Below are 13,893 nucleotides of genomic sequence, written 5' to 3'. Positions count from 1 at the left end.
TCGCCCGCTCCGTCCACCGCTGCATCCTTGTCGCCTGGAGCGTCGCCGGCGAAACCGATCCAATCGGGCGCAGCTTCCCTAGGAACGACTGGTATACAAATGAAAGGGGCATCTGTATCACCGTCGAGCCCGGTGGGATCCCGGGAGGGAGAGTCGGGGGGGAGCCGGTGGATCTGGTTTGGCGAGGCATAGGTGCATCGAGGGGTGGCAGCGGCGGCGGCGGGGGGCGAGCCATCGGCGGCGGCGGCGGCGGTGGTAGGTGGGGGAGGGGGAGAGGCGGGAGCGGGAGCGGTCATGCGGGAGCCTCGCTGGGTCTATGCGTCTATGAACGAGTTATTCACATCACAGCAAATATTCGAAATAAACATGTCGATGATTTTTTATTACATTGACGTACGTGTGCTTGTGCAAGAGATTATCTTCCGTTTCATTCTTTTATTTACAACCGTAGTAGTCTCTCAGCCTGCAGGCTGGATCTAGATTTTCTTGTACTCTCTGCGTTCATGGAGGTTAGGTAAAACAAAAGCTTCGGCCAGCACGCATGCATGTAAGTTAATAGGAGCCTATATTTTTTTTTTAGGAGGAGGCGATTGCTAGTCTTGCATGCATGTAAGTTAATAAAAGGACATCCCATTCCTGCCGTCGAGTGTATATATTGGCCACCAAACTAGTCCCGGCCAGTCACTGATTTTCAGGGCGATAATGCTCTATCTACGAAAACATCTACGCAAGGTAGCGATGAAAATGGATGGGAAACGGACGAAACTGGATGCTGCTGCATTTATTTTTATATTTTTTTTTGCAGAAGCAAAAGCGAATAAAGATACCCTGGAAATGAATGCCAAAACAGATACTATTGGAAATATGTAAGTGCATCTAGTGTCATCCTTAATTGGTTTTGGAGTATTGACGACAAACCTGGTTGAGGACTAATGTGTTTGTGAGAATTGCAGGATAACACAGGTAGTAGTCCCTCATTGATTCAGTTTACCTACTGGAGATGACCCCTAAAAATGTATGAAGACATTGAAGACAATGATGGTATGTGACTATGACATGATAAGACATCGTGTGAAGACTATGGAGCGTGAAGACTTAGTTGTTTCGTGTTTCCTTTTCTTCTTTGTTGAGTCATAGGAACCACCATACTGTTAAATGGGGTCCCAGTGAACAAAGTCAGAGTGACTGAAGTGATGCCCAACCAAATCCTATGTCTTCGAGCAAAGACAATGAGAGCAAATCTTATCCAGAGCTGGATGAGTCAGCTTTACTTGTAGCCCAAGTCAAGTTGCCGTGTGTGTTTTAAATCTGACCGTTGGAACACGTGTCAGTTCCTTAGTGACCCAGGGTCATTTCGGACAAATAAGGTCGGGTTGCCTAGTGGCTATAAATAGCCCACCCCCTACATCATAAATTGATGGCTGCTCAGAGTTAGTGCACGGCTTTTGTCGTTTGAGAGCAACCCACCTCCGAAGCTTTTGAGAGAGAGAAATACTTGCGAGGACAAAGCCCAAACACACAGAGCCAAAGAGTGTTAGGCATCACTGAAGTCTTTCTGTCTGCGTGACCTGAAGACTTGTTACACTTGAGGACTGTGAATCCTCCAGCCGGTTAGGCGTCACGTTCTGAGCATCCAAGAGTCATTGTGGATCGCCGGTGAACGAAGTCTGTGAAGGTTTGGAAGTCTACCTTGAAGACTTACCAGAGTGACTGGACGAGGACTGGGTGTCCTTAGCTCAAGGGGAATAAGGTGAAGACGTGGTCTTCTGAGTTGAATCTCAGCCTCCCTGACCAGACGTACAGTTGTGACAGCAACTGGAACTGGTCCAACAAATCATGTGTCCTCACCAAGTGACTGGTTCTATCCTCTCCCTCTCTTTACTTACAGTTTGTCTTCGTGAAGTCATTGCCTGCTTGCACTACCTGTTTGACTTCACTGTGTGACTACTATCATTGTTTGGCTTCATACTTTCTTCTATCCTGATCTTTACTACCTAACTGCTATTAGTCTTCGTGGTTTCACTTCATTGCATACTTGACTATGGCTTGCTTAGTGTAGTCTACCTTCCGCTGCATATCAATAGGTTCATTTCTATTGTTTGTCTTCGAAACTCTCATGTTTTGAAGATTTTCATAAAAATCGCCTATTCACCTCCCCCCTCTAGTCGATAACCAGCACTTTCAAAACAGACACAAAGCGAATATAGAGCGGATACACAAACTGAAGTGGGCATTAGCTGGAACTTAAGAAACCCCTTGAATCCTAGAAATACATACAACAAATAATAATGAATTGTTAACATGACTACGAAATAAGATGATTATGTTAGCAACTTAGTATAGTATTGTGGTAGTTATGCACAATTGCGTATAGAGTCTAGTTGAGTACATATGTGGTAGTAGAAGTTGGGCCTTAAATGATACATCTGCTCGTTGTGTCATTTTGTGGAGAAAAGCAATTCTCCCATGCATGAGAGGTCCTGTGCATGGGCCAGCCGTTGGATTTAGATTGAGATCGGCATGCATGCACATGTCTTCTAGCTGTATCTCACGCATCTAGTCGTGTCATATCAGTCGATGACATGGTCAATGCACCCAATATCTGACATGAAACCCACCACACATCCATGCCTTTTCATGTGATTTCACAGTTTAAAATCATTTTATCTTATGAACCAAAATCCCGATTTAACTTTCGTTTGCGTATTTATATTCCTGGTCACGAGAACGTTTAAGCAAGAACACTCTTGAATATATTTTGATAATTTTTAAATTTTATTTTTTGAAACATGATAAAACCTTAGAAAATATGGTGAGACTCAATGAAACAAGGTATGAAACTCTATGATATAGTCTGTGAAACTATTTTCATGTAAATTTTGTAGTTTGATGGGTATTATATTCTATAGTTTCACCAAGTTTCAAAATTATTATTTAAAAAATTATAGAAATATATCCTTAATTGATCTTGTTTAAAAGATCTTCTTACCAGGACCCCAAATATGTTAACATACCAGAAATCAAGATTTTCATTCAAAAGATACATGGTTTTATAATTTCAGACTCAATTTAAAATGCATGGGTTAATATGAGGAGAGAAAGAACCTATGTAGGGTCATAGGGTGAAGTAAGTCATAAGTAGTAGTACAGTGAGACACTATGTGCATGGTGGAAAAACCATTCTCGTCATTTTGTGTTGTTTGGTGGTTGGGCTACAAAGCAGCCATAAGCCTATAGTAAAAACGGAAATTCTTTACTCATGGAAATGGAAAGTTCCATTTCCACGTCTGTTCCATCGGAAAACACCGTTTCATTTTTGTTTTCATTTCCGCATAAAAAATCTCATTTCCATTTCCGTTTTGCAAATTTTCATTTCCGGTTTCATATTTCCTCTTCATTTTTATTTTTCCTCCGGAGAAATGGAAAGTTTCCACTCCATTTTCATCCCTAACGCAAGGTAACGTAACCTTCCTAACAATAATTCCCCCCACCCCCCCCCCCCGATTTTTAGTGGGGGTGGGCCCCTCAATCCCCCTTAATCCAATCCTGATTGTCCACGTTGCAAACACGTAGTGTGCGGCGGCACACCGTGCTATGCTCATTGATTGGCATCTTAATAAATATTAAGTAAGAAAAATATATCATTATCATGAGAATACAGAGAACTATCCGCCTAATTTAGCAAAAACACTACTGGATAGAACTGGAGACATCAAGAACATGAGAGAATAATATTGGATGTTGATAACAACCCTCAACATTTGACCTAAACAAATGGTTGGAGGAGGAAGAAAGCCCGAGAAGGAAGAAAGAAGGACGAAGGACGACCGTTGGATCTCTTAATCTAGTGGCCAGAAAATCGACTTATTCAAAATAAATTTTGAGAGGACTTACATAAAATGTCACTTCCGATATTTATTTATTTGCGAGTCACTTCCGATAAATTTACATGGCTCCCAAGCAAAACCGTTGGTTCATGGTTCTTCTCCTTCACCACACAAGCTCTCCACCAAACCTGGCACCTCCGCTTTGTGCCTTAATATAGCCATCTCTTCTTCGAGGCAGGAGACCGGGTCTCCCCCGCAACGACCACCGCACGCGCGCGCGCAGGCCGCCTCTTCCCACCATATCCCTCCCCTTACCGCGCCCATACATTTTTTGCAAACCATCGCCATGGACGAGCACACGGGCGTGGCGCCGTCCAGTTGAACCATCCCAGCCATGCGCGCAACGGGTGCAAGAAAGAAAGCCGCGTGAAAGAAAAGAGAGGAGCTAGGAGAACATGTCGAAGGCGCCCAGGAACCCCGGCGGCGGGTCGGCGGGCGCGCCCAAGTCGTCGTCCGGGCAGCCGGTGAAGTTCGCGCGCCGGACGCCGAGCGGGCGGTATCTCAGCCTGTCGCGCGAGGACATAGACATGGAGGGCGAGATGGGGCCGGACTACGCCAACTACACGGTGCACATCCCGCCCACCCCGGACAACCAGCCCATGAAGGACGGCGCGGAGCCGACGGCCGTGGCGATGAAGGCCGAGGAGCAGTACGTGTCCAACTCGCTCTTCACCGGCGGGTTCAACAGCGTCACCCGCGCCCACCTCATGGACAGGGTCATCGACTCCGACGTGAAGCACCCGCAGATGGCCGGGGCCAGGCCCGCCCGCTGCGCCATGCCGGCCTGCGACGGCAAGGTCATGCGCAACGAGCGCGGCGAGGAGATCGACCCCTGCGAGTGTAGGTTCAAGATCTGCCGTGACTGCTACCTGGACGCGCAGAAGGACGGCTGTCTCTGCCCGGGGTGCAAGGAGCACTACAAGATCGGCGACTACGCCGACGACGACACGCATGACGTGTCGGCGGGGAAGTCCCTGCTCGCCCGGAACCAGAACGGGGAGTTCGACCACAACCGGTGGCTCTTCGAGAGCTCCGGCACCTACGGCTACGGCAACGCGTTCATGCCCAAGGGCGGCATGTACGAGGATGACCTAGACGAGGACGGCGCAGCCGGCGACGATGGCATGCAAGACATGAACCAGAAGCCGTTCAAGCCGCTGACGCGCAAGATACCGATGCCGACGTCCATCATCAGCCCGTACCGGATCTTCATCGTCATCCGGTTCTTCGTGCTCATCTTCTACCTAACCTGGCGTATCCGCAACCCCAACATGGAGGCGCTCTGGCTCTGGGGCATGTCCATCGTCTGCGAGCTCTGGTTCGCCTTCTCCTGGCTTCTCGACATGCTCCCCAAGGTGAACCCCATCAACCGCAGCACCGACCTCGCCGTGCTCAAGGAGAAGTTCGAGACGCCCTCGCCGTCCAACCCGCACGGCAGGTCCGACCTACCGGGCCTCGACGTGTTCGTGTCCACGGCCGATCCGGAGAAGGAGCCGGTGCTCACCACGGCCAACACCATCCTCTCCATCTTGGCCGTGGACTACCCCGTGGAGAAGCTGGCATGCTACGTGTCCGACGACGGCGGCGCGCTGCTCACCTTCGAGGCCATGGCGGAGGCGGCGAGCTTCGCCAACATATGGGTGCCATTCTGCAAGAAGCACGACATCGAGCCCCGCAACCCGGACAGCTACTTCGCCCTCAAGGGAGACCCCACCAAGGGCAAGCGGCGGTCCGACTTCGTCAAGGACCGCCGCAAGGTGAAGCGGGAATACGATGAGTTCAAGGTGCGAATCAACGGCCTCCCGGACTCGATCCGCCGCCGCTCTGATGCCTTCAACGCCCGCGAGGACATGAAGATGCTCAAGCACCTCCGCGAGACTGGCGCCGACCCGTCGGAGCAGCCCAAGGTGAAGAAGGCTACCTGGATGGCCGACGGAACACATTGGCCCGGCACATGGGCCGTCTCCTCGCCTGACCACGCCAAAGGCAACCACGCCGGCATCTTACAGGTACTCATAACACAAACGAAAATGCTAAAAAATCTTACGTCAGATTTTTAGGCATGAGAAATCGAATGCTTTTATGGCACTTTGCCTAGTTGTTCTCACTTGTCACGCATGCATCAAACAAACATCGACATGCATGACATGGCAGGTGATGCTGAGGCCGCCGTCGCCGGACCCGCTGTACGGCATGCATGACGAGGACCAGCTGATCGACTACAGCGACGTGGACACCCGGCTGCCGATGCTGGTCTACATGTCGCGGGAGAAGCGGCCGGGGTACGACCACAACAAGAAGGCAGGCGCCATGAACGCCCTGGTGCGATGCTCCGCCGTCATGTCGAACGCGCCCTTCATCCTCAACTTCGACTGCGACCACTACATCAACAACAATCAGGCCGTCCGCGAGGCCATGTGCTTCATGATGGACCGCGGCGGCGAGCGCATCTGCTACATCCAGTTCCCGCAGAGGTTCGAGGGCATCGACCCCTCCGACCGCTACGCCAACCACAACACCGTTTTCTTCGACGGCAACATGCGGGCGCTCGACGGCCTCCAGGGCCCGATGTACGTCGGCACCGGCTGCATGTTCCGCCGGTTCGCTCTCTACGGCTTCGACCCGCCGCGGACGGCCGAGTACACGGGCTGGCTCTTCAAGAAGAAGAAGGTGACCAATTTCAAGGACCCCGAGTCGGACACGCATAAGCTCAAGGCAGAGGACTTCGACGCTGAGCTCACGGCGCAGCTAGTGCCTAGGCGGTTCGGCAACTCGTCGGCAATGCTGGCGTCCATCCCCATCGCCGAGTTCCAGGCGCGTCCAATCGCCGACCACCCCGCCGTGCTGCACGGAAGGCCGCCGGGCACGCTCACCGTGCCACGCCCGCCGCTGGACCCGCCTACCGTTGCCGAGGCCGTCTCCGTCATCTCCTGCTGGTACGAGGACAAGACCGAGTGGGGAGACCGCGTGGGATGGATCTACGGCTCCGTGACAGAGGACGTGGTCACTGGCTACCGCATGCACAACCGCGGCTGGCGCTCCGTCTACTGGATCAGCAAGCGCGACGCCTTCCTCGGCACAGCCCCCATCAACATGACCGACCGACTGCACCAGGTTCACTCCTTTCATTCGAACCATGAATAAAGTTGATGTATCCTGGTAAAAAAAGTTGATCACCAATACCTGTGTTACCGGTGAATGACTATCGAACCATCGATCAGGTGTTGCGTTGGGCGACGGGGTCGGTGGAGATCTTCTTCTCCCGGAACAACGCGTTCCTGGCATCACGGAAGCTCATGTTCCTGCAGCGGGTCGCGTACCTCAACGTCGGCATCTACCCGTTCACCTCCATCTTCCTGCTCACCTACTGCTTCATCCCGGCGCTGTCCCTCTTCTCCGGGTTCTTCATCGTGCAGACGCTCAACGTCGCCTTCCTCTTCTACCTCCTCACCATCACGGTCACCCTCATCGCGCTCGGCATCCTTGAGGTCAAGTGGTCGGGCATTGAACTCGAGGACTGGTGGCGCAATGAGCAATTCTGGCTCATCTCAGGCACGTGCATCATGAATCCTGACACTCACGGCCTAGCTAGCTAGGATCCCGATATTGACCTGACCACCACGTGTGTCTTTGCACAATTAATGCAATGACAGGCATAAGCGCGCACCTATATGCGGTGGTGCAGGGATTGCTCAAGGTGATGGCCGGGATTGAGATCTCCTTCACACTGACCGCGAAGGCGGCGGCCGAAGACAACGAGGACATCTACGCGGACCTCTACGTCGTCAAGTGGTCATCGCTGCTCATCCCGCCCATCACCATCGGCATGCTCAACATCATCGCCATCGCCTTCGCCTTCGCCCGCACCATCTATAGCGACAACCCACGGTGGGGCAAGTTCATCGGCGGCGGTTTCTTCAGTTTTTGGGTGCTCGCTCATCTCAACCCATTCGCCAAGGGTCTCATGGGCCGCCGCGGCAAGACACCCACCATCATATTTGTCTGGTCAGGCCTCATATCCATCACCATCTCCCTCCTGTGGGTGGCCCTCAGTCCACCGGAGGCGAACTCCACCGGTGGTGCACGAGGCGGCGGATTCCAGTTCCCTTGATAAAATAGGGTGATGGAAATGTTACTTCCCTGGTGTATATGTTGATCCTCGAGCATGGATCCACGCCAGCACCCATCCAGGTGGTGCGTTATACAATACATGATACATGAGTTAGCAAAGTCGTTGTGTTGTATTCTTCAAAAAATACTTGTTCTCTCGTAGACTTAAGTTTTGTGTATATGTATACTTGAAACTTGAAAGGGGTGGGCCAATGTTTCCGTAGAGGAATGGCCTTTCTAAAGCTGAAATTGGTCGAAGAAAACTGATAGAGCCATGGACCGTAATATGTGGTGAACGTTAGAATTTTAGGGAACTATTACAAGTAAAGTTTCATGGTATGAAAGGTGATTTCACGATACATCTAATAACGGAATCGCTATTTTTCATCCGGATGAAAATAATTGGCTTTCATCCGTTTTCTGAGCCGTTCGATCTCTGTCCTGAGATTCCATCGCCACCGCGGCCTTTGTCCCTTCCCCTCTCTCGTTCCCTTTGTCATTTCCCACACGCAACCGAACAGAGTCGAGAGAGAGAGGGAGAGAGGGATCCATGGCGACTTGGAGCTCTCCTATCCGGCCGCTTAGTTCACTAGGGTGGTCGTCAGGCGTCCGACGTTCTTCCTCCAGCTGCCCCCGCACGGAAGTCTGCAGCATCTCTCGGGCACCGCGCCCACCTGGCCCCCAATTTTTCCCCGCCGGCATTTCTGGTTTGATCCTGTGATTTGGTATGTTCGTCAGTTTTGGCATGATCCTCCTTCCCGTTGTTAGTTGTGTGTACTGTTTTATGGTTAGATCTATCCCCGTTCGTCTGTTGAGTGTGGTATTTCCCCTCTAGCTAGTTTAGATGTATGTGGTTTGCGTTGTTTACTGGCATTGAATCTGGTGAATTCGGCTGGTTGGTATGCGCCTGGATTTTCCCTTGCAGCTAGGTATTTCAATTTGGACGCTGAAATCATGTTCAGTGAGTTCAATCCCCTGGAACACGCTGGATTCTCTAGTGTTTTATATCCCCTGTGCCGTTTGCTGATGTAGGTTTGTATGTATTGTTTCATTGCCTATCTATCACTATGAGATTGCTATAGATTGTCCATGTCTTGATTGCCTGGTTTAATGGGGGATTGCTTTGGCTATTTGTTAGTGTAATTTTAGTGTTTTCTAAGTCAATTTACACTGCATTTTTTACTGTAATTCTTTGCTGATTTACATTGCATTAGTGGATTTACTGTGTATTTTTTCAGTGGATTTGCACTGTAATCCTTAGTGGAATTACAGTGTATTTTCTTAGTGGATTTACACTGTAATTCTATTTTGGAAATACACTGTAATTCTTACTGGATTTTTAGTGGTTTTTACAGTGTAATTCTCAGTGGATTTACAGAATGTAATAGTTGTTTTTACAGCGTAACTTTCAGTGGATCGGCACTGTAATTCTTGAGTGATCTTGTAATTCGTTAGTGGAGTTACAGTGTAAGTCTCAGTTAATTTACAGTGTAATTCCTAGTGCTTTTTCGACTGTATTTAGTTGATTTTTACAGCGTAATTTTTCAGTGGATTTACACTGTAATTTCTAGTGCATTTTCTTAGTGGATTCACAAATGTAATACTGCATTTGCTAGTGGTTTTTACAGCGTAATCTTCAGTGGACAGACACTATAATTCTTGAGTGCTCTTGTAATGCAATTCTTTAGTGGATTTACAGTGTAAGTCTCACTTGATTTACAGTATATTTCCTAGTGTTTTTGGACTGTATTTAGATGATTTTTACAGTGTAATTCGTCAGTGGATTTACACTGTAATTCTTAGTGCATTTTGCAATGTATTTAGTTGATTCCTAGTGGATTTTTACAGTGTAAATCTCAGTGTAGTCACGCCGTAATTCTTTTGTGGTTTTACTCTGTAAATCTTACTGCCATGGTACTGTATTTACTTATCTTATCGGTGATTTTTACACTGGTTCGTATTGGATTTTTTGTGTGATGTACTGGAAGCGTGAGCTTTTTGGTGGCTCTTGCTCGCCTTTGTGGCTCTGAAATAAGATGATGGCTGATATGAGCCTGTGTCTACATGCCTAGACCTTGCCAATGGGTGTGTGAAGTGTGGCTTGCATCCACGTGGCGGCTTGCTTGTTTCGATTGATGTGTGCTTGCAATGGGTTTTGAAATACTAGTAGTACTTAAGGAGCAGTTTTTATCTATGTGGCTACAGTGTAAATGTGATCCTCTCCTCTTACGAGTGTTTGGCATGTAGTATTTTGAACTAAAAAGCACTTGTCTCTGCCTGTGAGCTTGCTAAGTATACATTCCATATTTTCTAGGTGGTTGTCTATGCTTTTCAGTTTTGTGTTCTTTCAGTTATTGGTTCAGCTAGTGCTTGTTTATGTTGTTTGGGAGAGGGAGTTGTTGAAATTTTCAGGGCCAATTACGGAGGAATTACAGCAGTTTTCAATGTTGGTTCACTGTAGATCACATTGTAATTCAACTGCAATTATACTGTAATTCAACTGTCATTTGCACTATAATACTACTGCTTTTTCCTCTGTAAATTTAATGTCAAATGTCACTGGGAATTATAGTAGTTCTATGTATATTGCACTATATTTGTGATGTAATTAGATTGTATATTACATTGTAAATCTTTTGCAATTGCACTGTAAAACTCACAACATTTCTACTGTAGTTGTATTTCTACTATAAATTAGACTGTAAATCTATTCAAATTACACTGCAAATCACACGATTAATCTACTGGTTACACTGCAATTCTACTATATTTGTTACAATGTAAATTCCATTGTAAATCTACTATAAATTATACTGTAAATCTTCTGAAATTACAGTGTAAATCACACTGAATTTACTACAATTATACCATAACTCTACTGTATTTAAAACATCGTAATTGTATTTGTAAATTACATTGTAATTGTACTGTGTTTATACTGTATTTTACACTGCAATTCTACTGTAAAATACAGTGTAATTTAAACTGTAAAATTGTCTTCTACTGTAATTCAACTCCGAATGTATTGTTTCAGAGTGACTTAACTGTGTGAGTTCAGTTCATCATGTGTGATGGTTACGTTTTTATCTTCAAAGTTTACTGTAGTTGTTCCTTTTTTCCTGTAATTGTTACTGGACTAAAATGATTTACTGTTTCCGTTTTACTTTGCTTACAGTCCAACTATGTGATAGTTTCCTGTACTGAGATCATATATTTGTGCTACATATATCAGTATAATTTCTGCTTCTCTTTGCCATTCCTGTTTGAAAGTTCTAATGTATATATGATTTGCAGTTCTTTAGTAGTTTTATTTTCCCTGTAATCTTAATGTAATATGTTTCCTGATGTACACTTGTCTTAATTTGTTCCTTTCTTTCAATTTGGAGAAGCATTTCATGTCTTCTCTTTCTACCTTCATAAATGAGGGTAGTTGTTTTTCACTATAGTCTTTTGCATGAGTTACAAGATCTGGTAGTCATATGCACATGGCTAGATATGGTATACAATACTCATTTTCTCTGTAAAGTTCGATGCAATTATGATCTAGATGTGCTTCTAGTGTCTACTAGCTGTTAGAAGTGCTTCCATTATCTACCGGCTGCAGTCTCTTAACTATTTTATGTTCTCCTTTTTTTGTAACTTGTAACAGAAAATTAAGGATTCATAAACACCATGTTGATATGAGGGAATGCTGCAGTTGGATTGATGTACTTGACAGAAGCATCAGGGAGAGAGGTGATTTAGGGAGGGCACCTGACATGTGATTATTCCATAGTGTAAATTAGACTGGTCGTTTCAGTAACTTCATTTTTTTACATGTGAGAATAGTGTCAGTGGCTGCACTTCCTAGTTTAGTTCAGGTGTTCGCTTTTACTGTAGTCTTCCTTACGCTTTTGTATTTGGGCCTCATGACGTTGTTATAAGGAAGAGACTTGATGGAGACAACGTGCATACATTCAGGAGAGTGGTGTACAGTGGACAGGAACTCTTGTCAAGTTGTAATTGGTTGAAAAAAACGACTGAACTCCAATTGGTTTTCATCCGGCTGTAAAGTAGACAGCCTAATAATATTGATTTTCTATTGTGGATGTTGACATTTTCTTTCATAAAGTTGGTCAAATTTCACAAAGCTTAACTTCAGACAATTTTATAAGCAGACTAGAAAAACAGAGGGAGTACTATGAAGCGTAACAGGTTTGCCCAACTGCAATGTTGAAGAACGAACATGTCCGGTTTTGGTCCGAGGCAGAACACTTCATCGCATCAAGACCTATCAACGTCACGGCGCCGGCATTTTCGGCGTCTTGCCGACGGTGAACCCGCCGTCGACCACGAGGTTATGCCCGTTCACGTACCCGGCCTCGTCGGACGCCAGGTACACCGCCGCGCGGGCGACGTCCTCCGCCGCGAGCGCCGGCCCGCCCATCTCGTTCATGTCCCTCTCCACGATCCGCCTGCGCTCCTCGGCGCTCGCCCCGGGGTAGGACTCGGCCATGTACCCCATCACCATCGGCGTCGGGATGTAGTTGGGCGAGATGGCGTTCACGCGCACCCCGGCGCGCGCCATCTCCCCCGCCACGGCGCGCACGAGCCCCACCACCGCCGCCTTCGACACGCTGTACGCCGGGAACGCCACGCCACCCAGCACCGCCGCCGTGCTGGCCGTGCAGATGATGCTGCCGCTGCGGCGAGGGACCATGACGCGCGCGGCGTGCTTGACGCCCGCGAGCACGGCCCGCGCGTTCACCGCCATGACGCGGTCGAAGTCGGCGAGGTCCAGGGAGCCGAGGGGGACGGGCGTGAGGGCGCCGCTGATGCCGGCGTTGTTGAACATGACGTCGAGCCGGCCGTGCCGCGCCACGGCGAGGTCCACGGCCGCGGCGACCTGCGCCTCGTCCGTCACGTCGCAGCGCGTGTAGCATGCGGAGTCATGGCCGAGCTCGGCGGCGACGGCGTGGCCGAGGTCGTCCTGGACGTCGGCGAGGACGACCTTGGCGCCGTTCCTGACGAACTCCGCGGCAGTCGCCTTGCCGAGGCCGCTGGCGCCGCCGGTGATCACGGCGACCTTCCCGGCCAACCTACAAATCAAATCAATCAAACCCACAAACACCTTTCAGACCTTCCATGATCCGATCGTAAGCGAGAACAGAAGCTAAAGATGACCAGTTGACTAGTACCTCTGCGAGGTGGAAGCCGCGGAGAAGTGGCTGGCGAAGGCAGACAAGGCCGCGGGCTCAGCTCGCGCTCGGCTCCTCTTCGCCCAGACGACGGCATGCTTCACTGCTCGGAACATCCTGCCCCCTCTGGTGCCGCGGGACAGATGCTTATGAGTTATGAACCATGGATAATCCAAGAGCGTGCGCACTGGTGATCGATGAGATATGTAGCAGGAGCAGAGCTCGGCGCTGTCTAGAAAAAGACGTTGCTTTCCTGGCATTGGCTCTTTGGGCGGGGAACTTGATGCCATTTGTTTATCTTCTCGCGTGGTGCATGCGGACAGCATAGGTGTGACCGTGGGAGGCATAAATTAAGGTCAGACCTGTTTCTGTTTGTGATGATTCTTCCATCGTTCCATGGAGTGCTGTTTTGGATCTTATGCAATATCGTATGACCCGAATCGAATCAGCTAGCTGATTGCCGTCTCATTATAATGGTGGTATTATCTTGAAAGGTATCGAACTACCGTTAGGTGCGAACCCTTTTGTGTGTGTGTGCGCGCCGAGGAGGACTACCTATAGCCTCATCTTGGTTTATGTTTCTTTTTAACACATACATGCACATACACTCACACTTGTAAACGCACGCAGGCACACACATCTTATCCTTATGAGCATCTCCGAGTTACCGAGTCGGCACATCATTTTAAAATTGATACTGTATTAGCATCCGAAGATCC

The 13,893-nt window shown here is 48.5% G+C and overlaps 2 protein-coding genes and 1 long non-coding RNA gene across 3 annotated transcripts; 2 read left to right on the top strand and 1 right to left on the bottom strand.

The window, feature by feature from the left end:
* The first annotated feature begins 4,399 nt into the window (after window positions 1-4,399).
* Window positions 4,400-8,220, top strand: LOC109773466 (cellulose synthase-like protein D3). The gene is made up of 4 exons (XM_020332159.2): window positions 4,400-5,896; window positions 6,042-7,001; window positions 7,109-7,439; window positions 7,541-8,220. The coding sequence occupies exons 1-4, from the start codon at window positions 4,415-4,417 to the stop codon at window positions 7,996-7,998; spliced, it is 3,231 nt and encodes a 1,076-aa protein (XP_020187748.1). The 5' UTR covers window positions 4,400-4,414; the 3' UTR covers window positions 7,999-8,220.
* A 283-nt stretch (window positions 8,221-8,503) lies between these two features.
* Window positions 8,504-12,085, top strand: LOC120974963 (uncharacterized). Its single transcript, XR_005770604.3, has 2 exons — window positions 8,504-8,722; window positions 11,647-12,085. It is a non-coding gene; the product is annotated as an uncharacterized lncRNA (long non-coding RNA).
* Window positions 12,032-13,537, bottom strand: LOC109773467 (momilactone A synthase). Its single transcript, XM_020332160.4, has 2 exons — window positions 13,175-13,537; window positions 12,032-13,075 (listed from the first exon to the last, which is right to left on the bottom strand). Exons 1-2 carry the CDS (start codon window positions 13,519-13,521, stop codon window positions 12,277-12,279), a joined length of 1,146 nt encoding a protein of 381 aa, XP_020187749.3. The 5' UTR covers window positions 13,522-13,537; the 3' UTR covers window positions 12,032-12,276.
* Window positions 13,538-13,893: the final 356 nt, after the last annotated feature.

This window comes from Aegilops tauschii, chromosome 2, assembly GCF_002575655.3.
Source record: "Aegilops tauschii subsp. strangulata cultivar AL8/78 chromosome 2, Aet v6.0, whole genome shotgun sequence".
Classification (NCBI taxonomy): domain Eukaryota; kingdom Viridiplantae; phylum Streptophyta; class Magnoliopsida; order Poales; family Poaceae; genus Aegilops; species Aegilops tauschii.
The sequence above is the reverse complement of the archived record's forward strand: the minus strand, read 5'-3'. Positions and strand labels throughout refer to the sequence as shown.

Bases quoted from the DNA above. Each gene is read 5' to 3' on its own strand.
- LOC109773466 (XM_020332159.2), top strand. From the start codon at position 4,415: ATGGAGGGCGAGATGGGGCCGGACTACGCCAACTACACGGTGCACATC. The intron at 5,897-6,041 runs GTACTCATAACA...ATGACATGGCAG, and splicing joins ACCACGCCGGCATCTTACAG to GTGATGCTGAGGCCGCCGTC. The intron at 7,002-7,108 runs GTTCACTCCTTT...ACCATCGATCAG, and splicing joins TGACCGACCGACTGCACCAG to GTGTTGCGTTGGGCGACGGG.
- LOC109773467 (XM_020332160.4), bottom strand. From the start codon at position 13,521: ATGCCTCCCACGGTCACACCTATGCTGTCCGCATGCACCACGCGAGAA. The intron at 13,076-13,174 runs GTACTAGTCAAC...TTTGATTTGTAG, and splicing joins GCGGCTTCCACCTCGCAGAG to GTTGGCCGGGAAGGTCGCCG.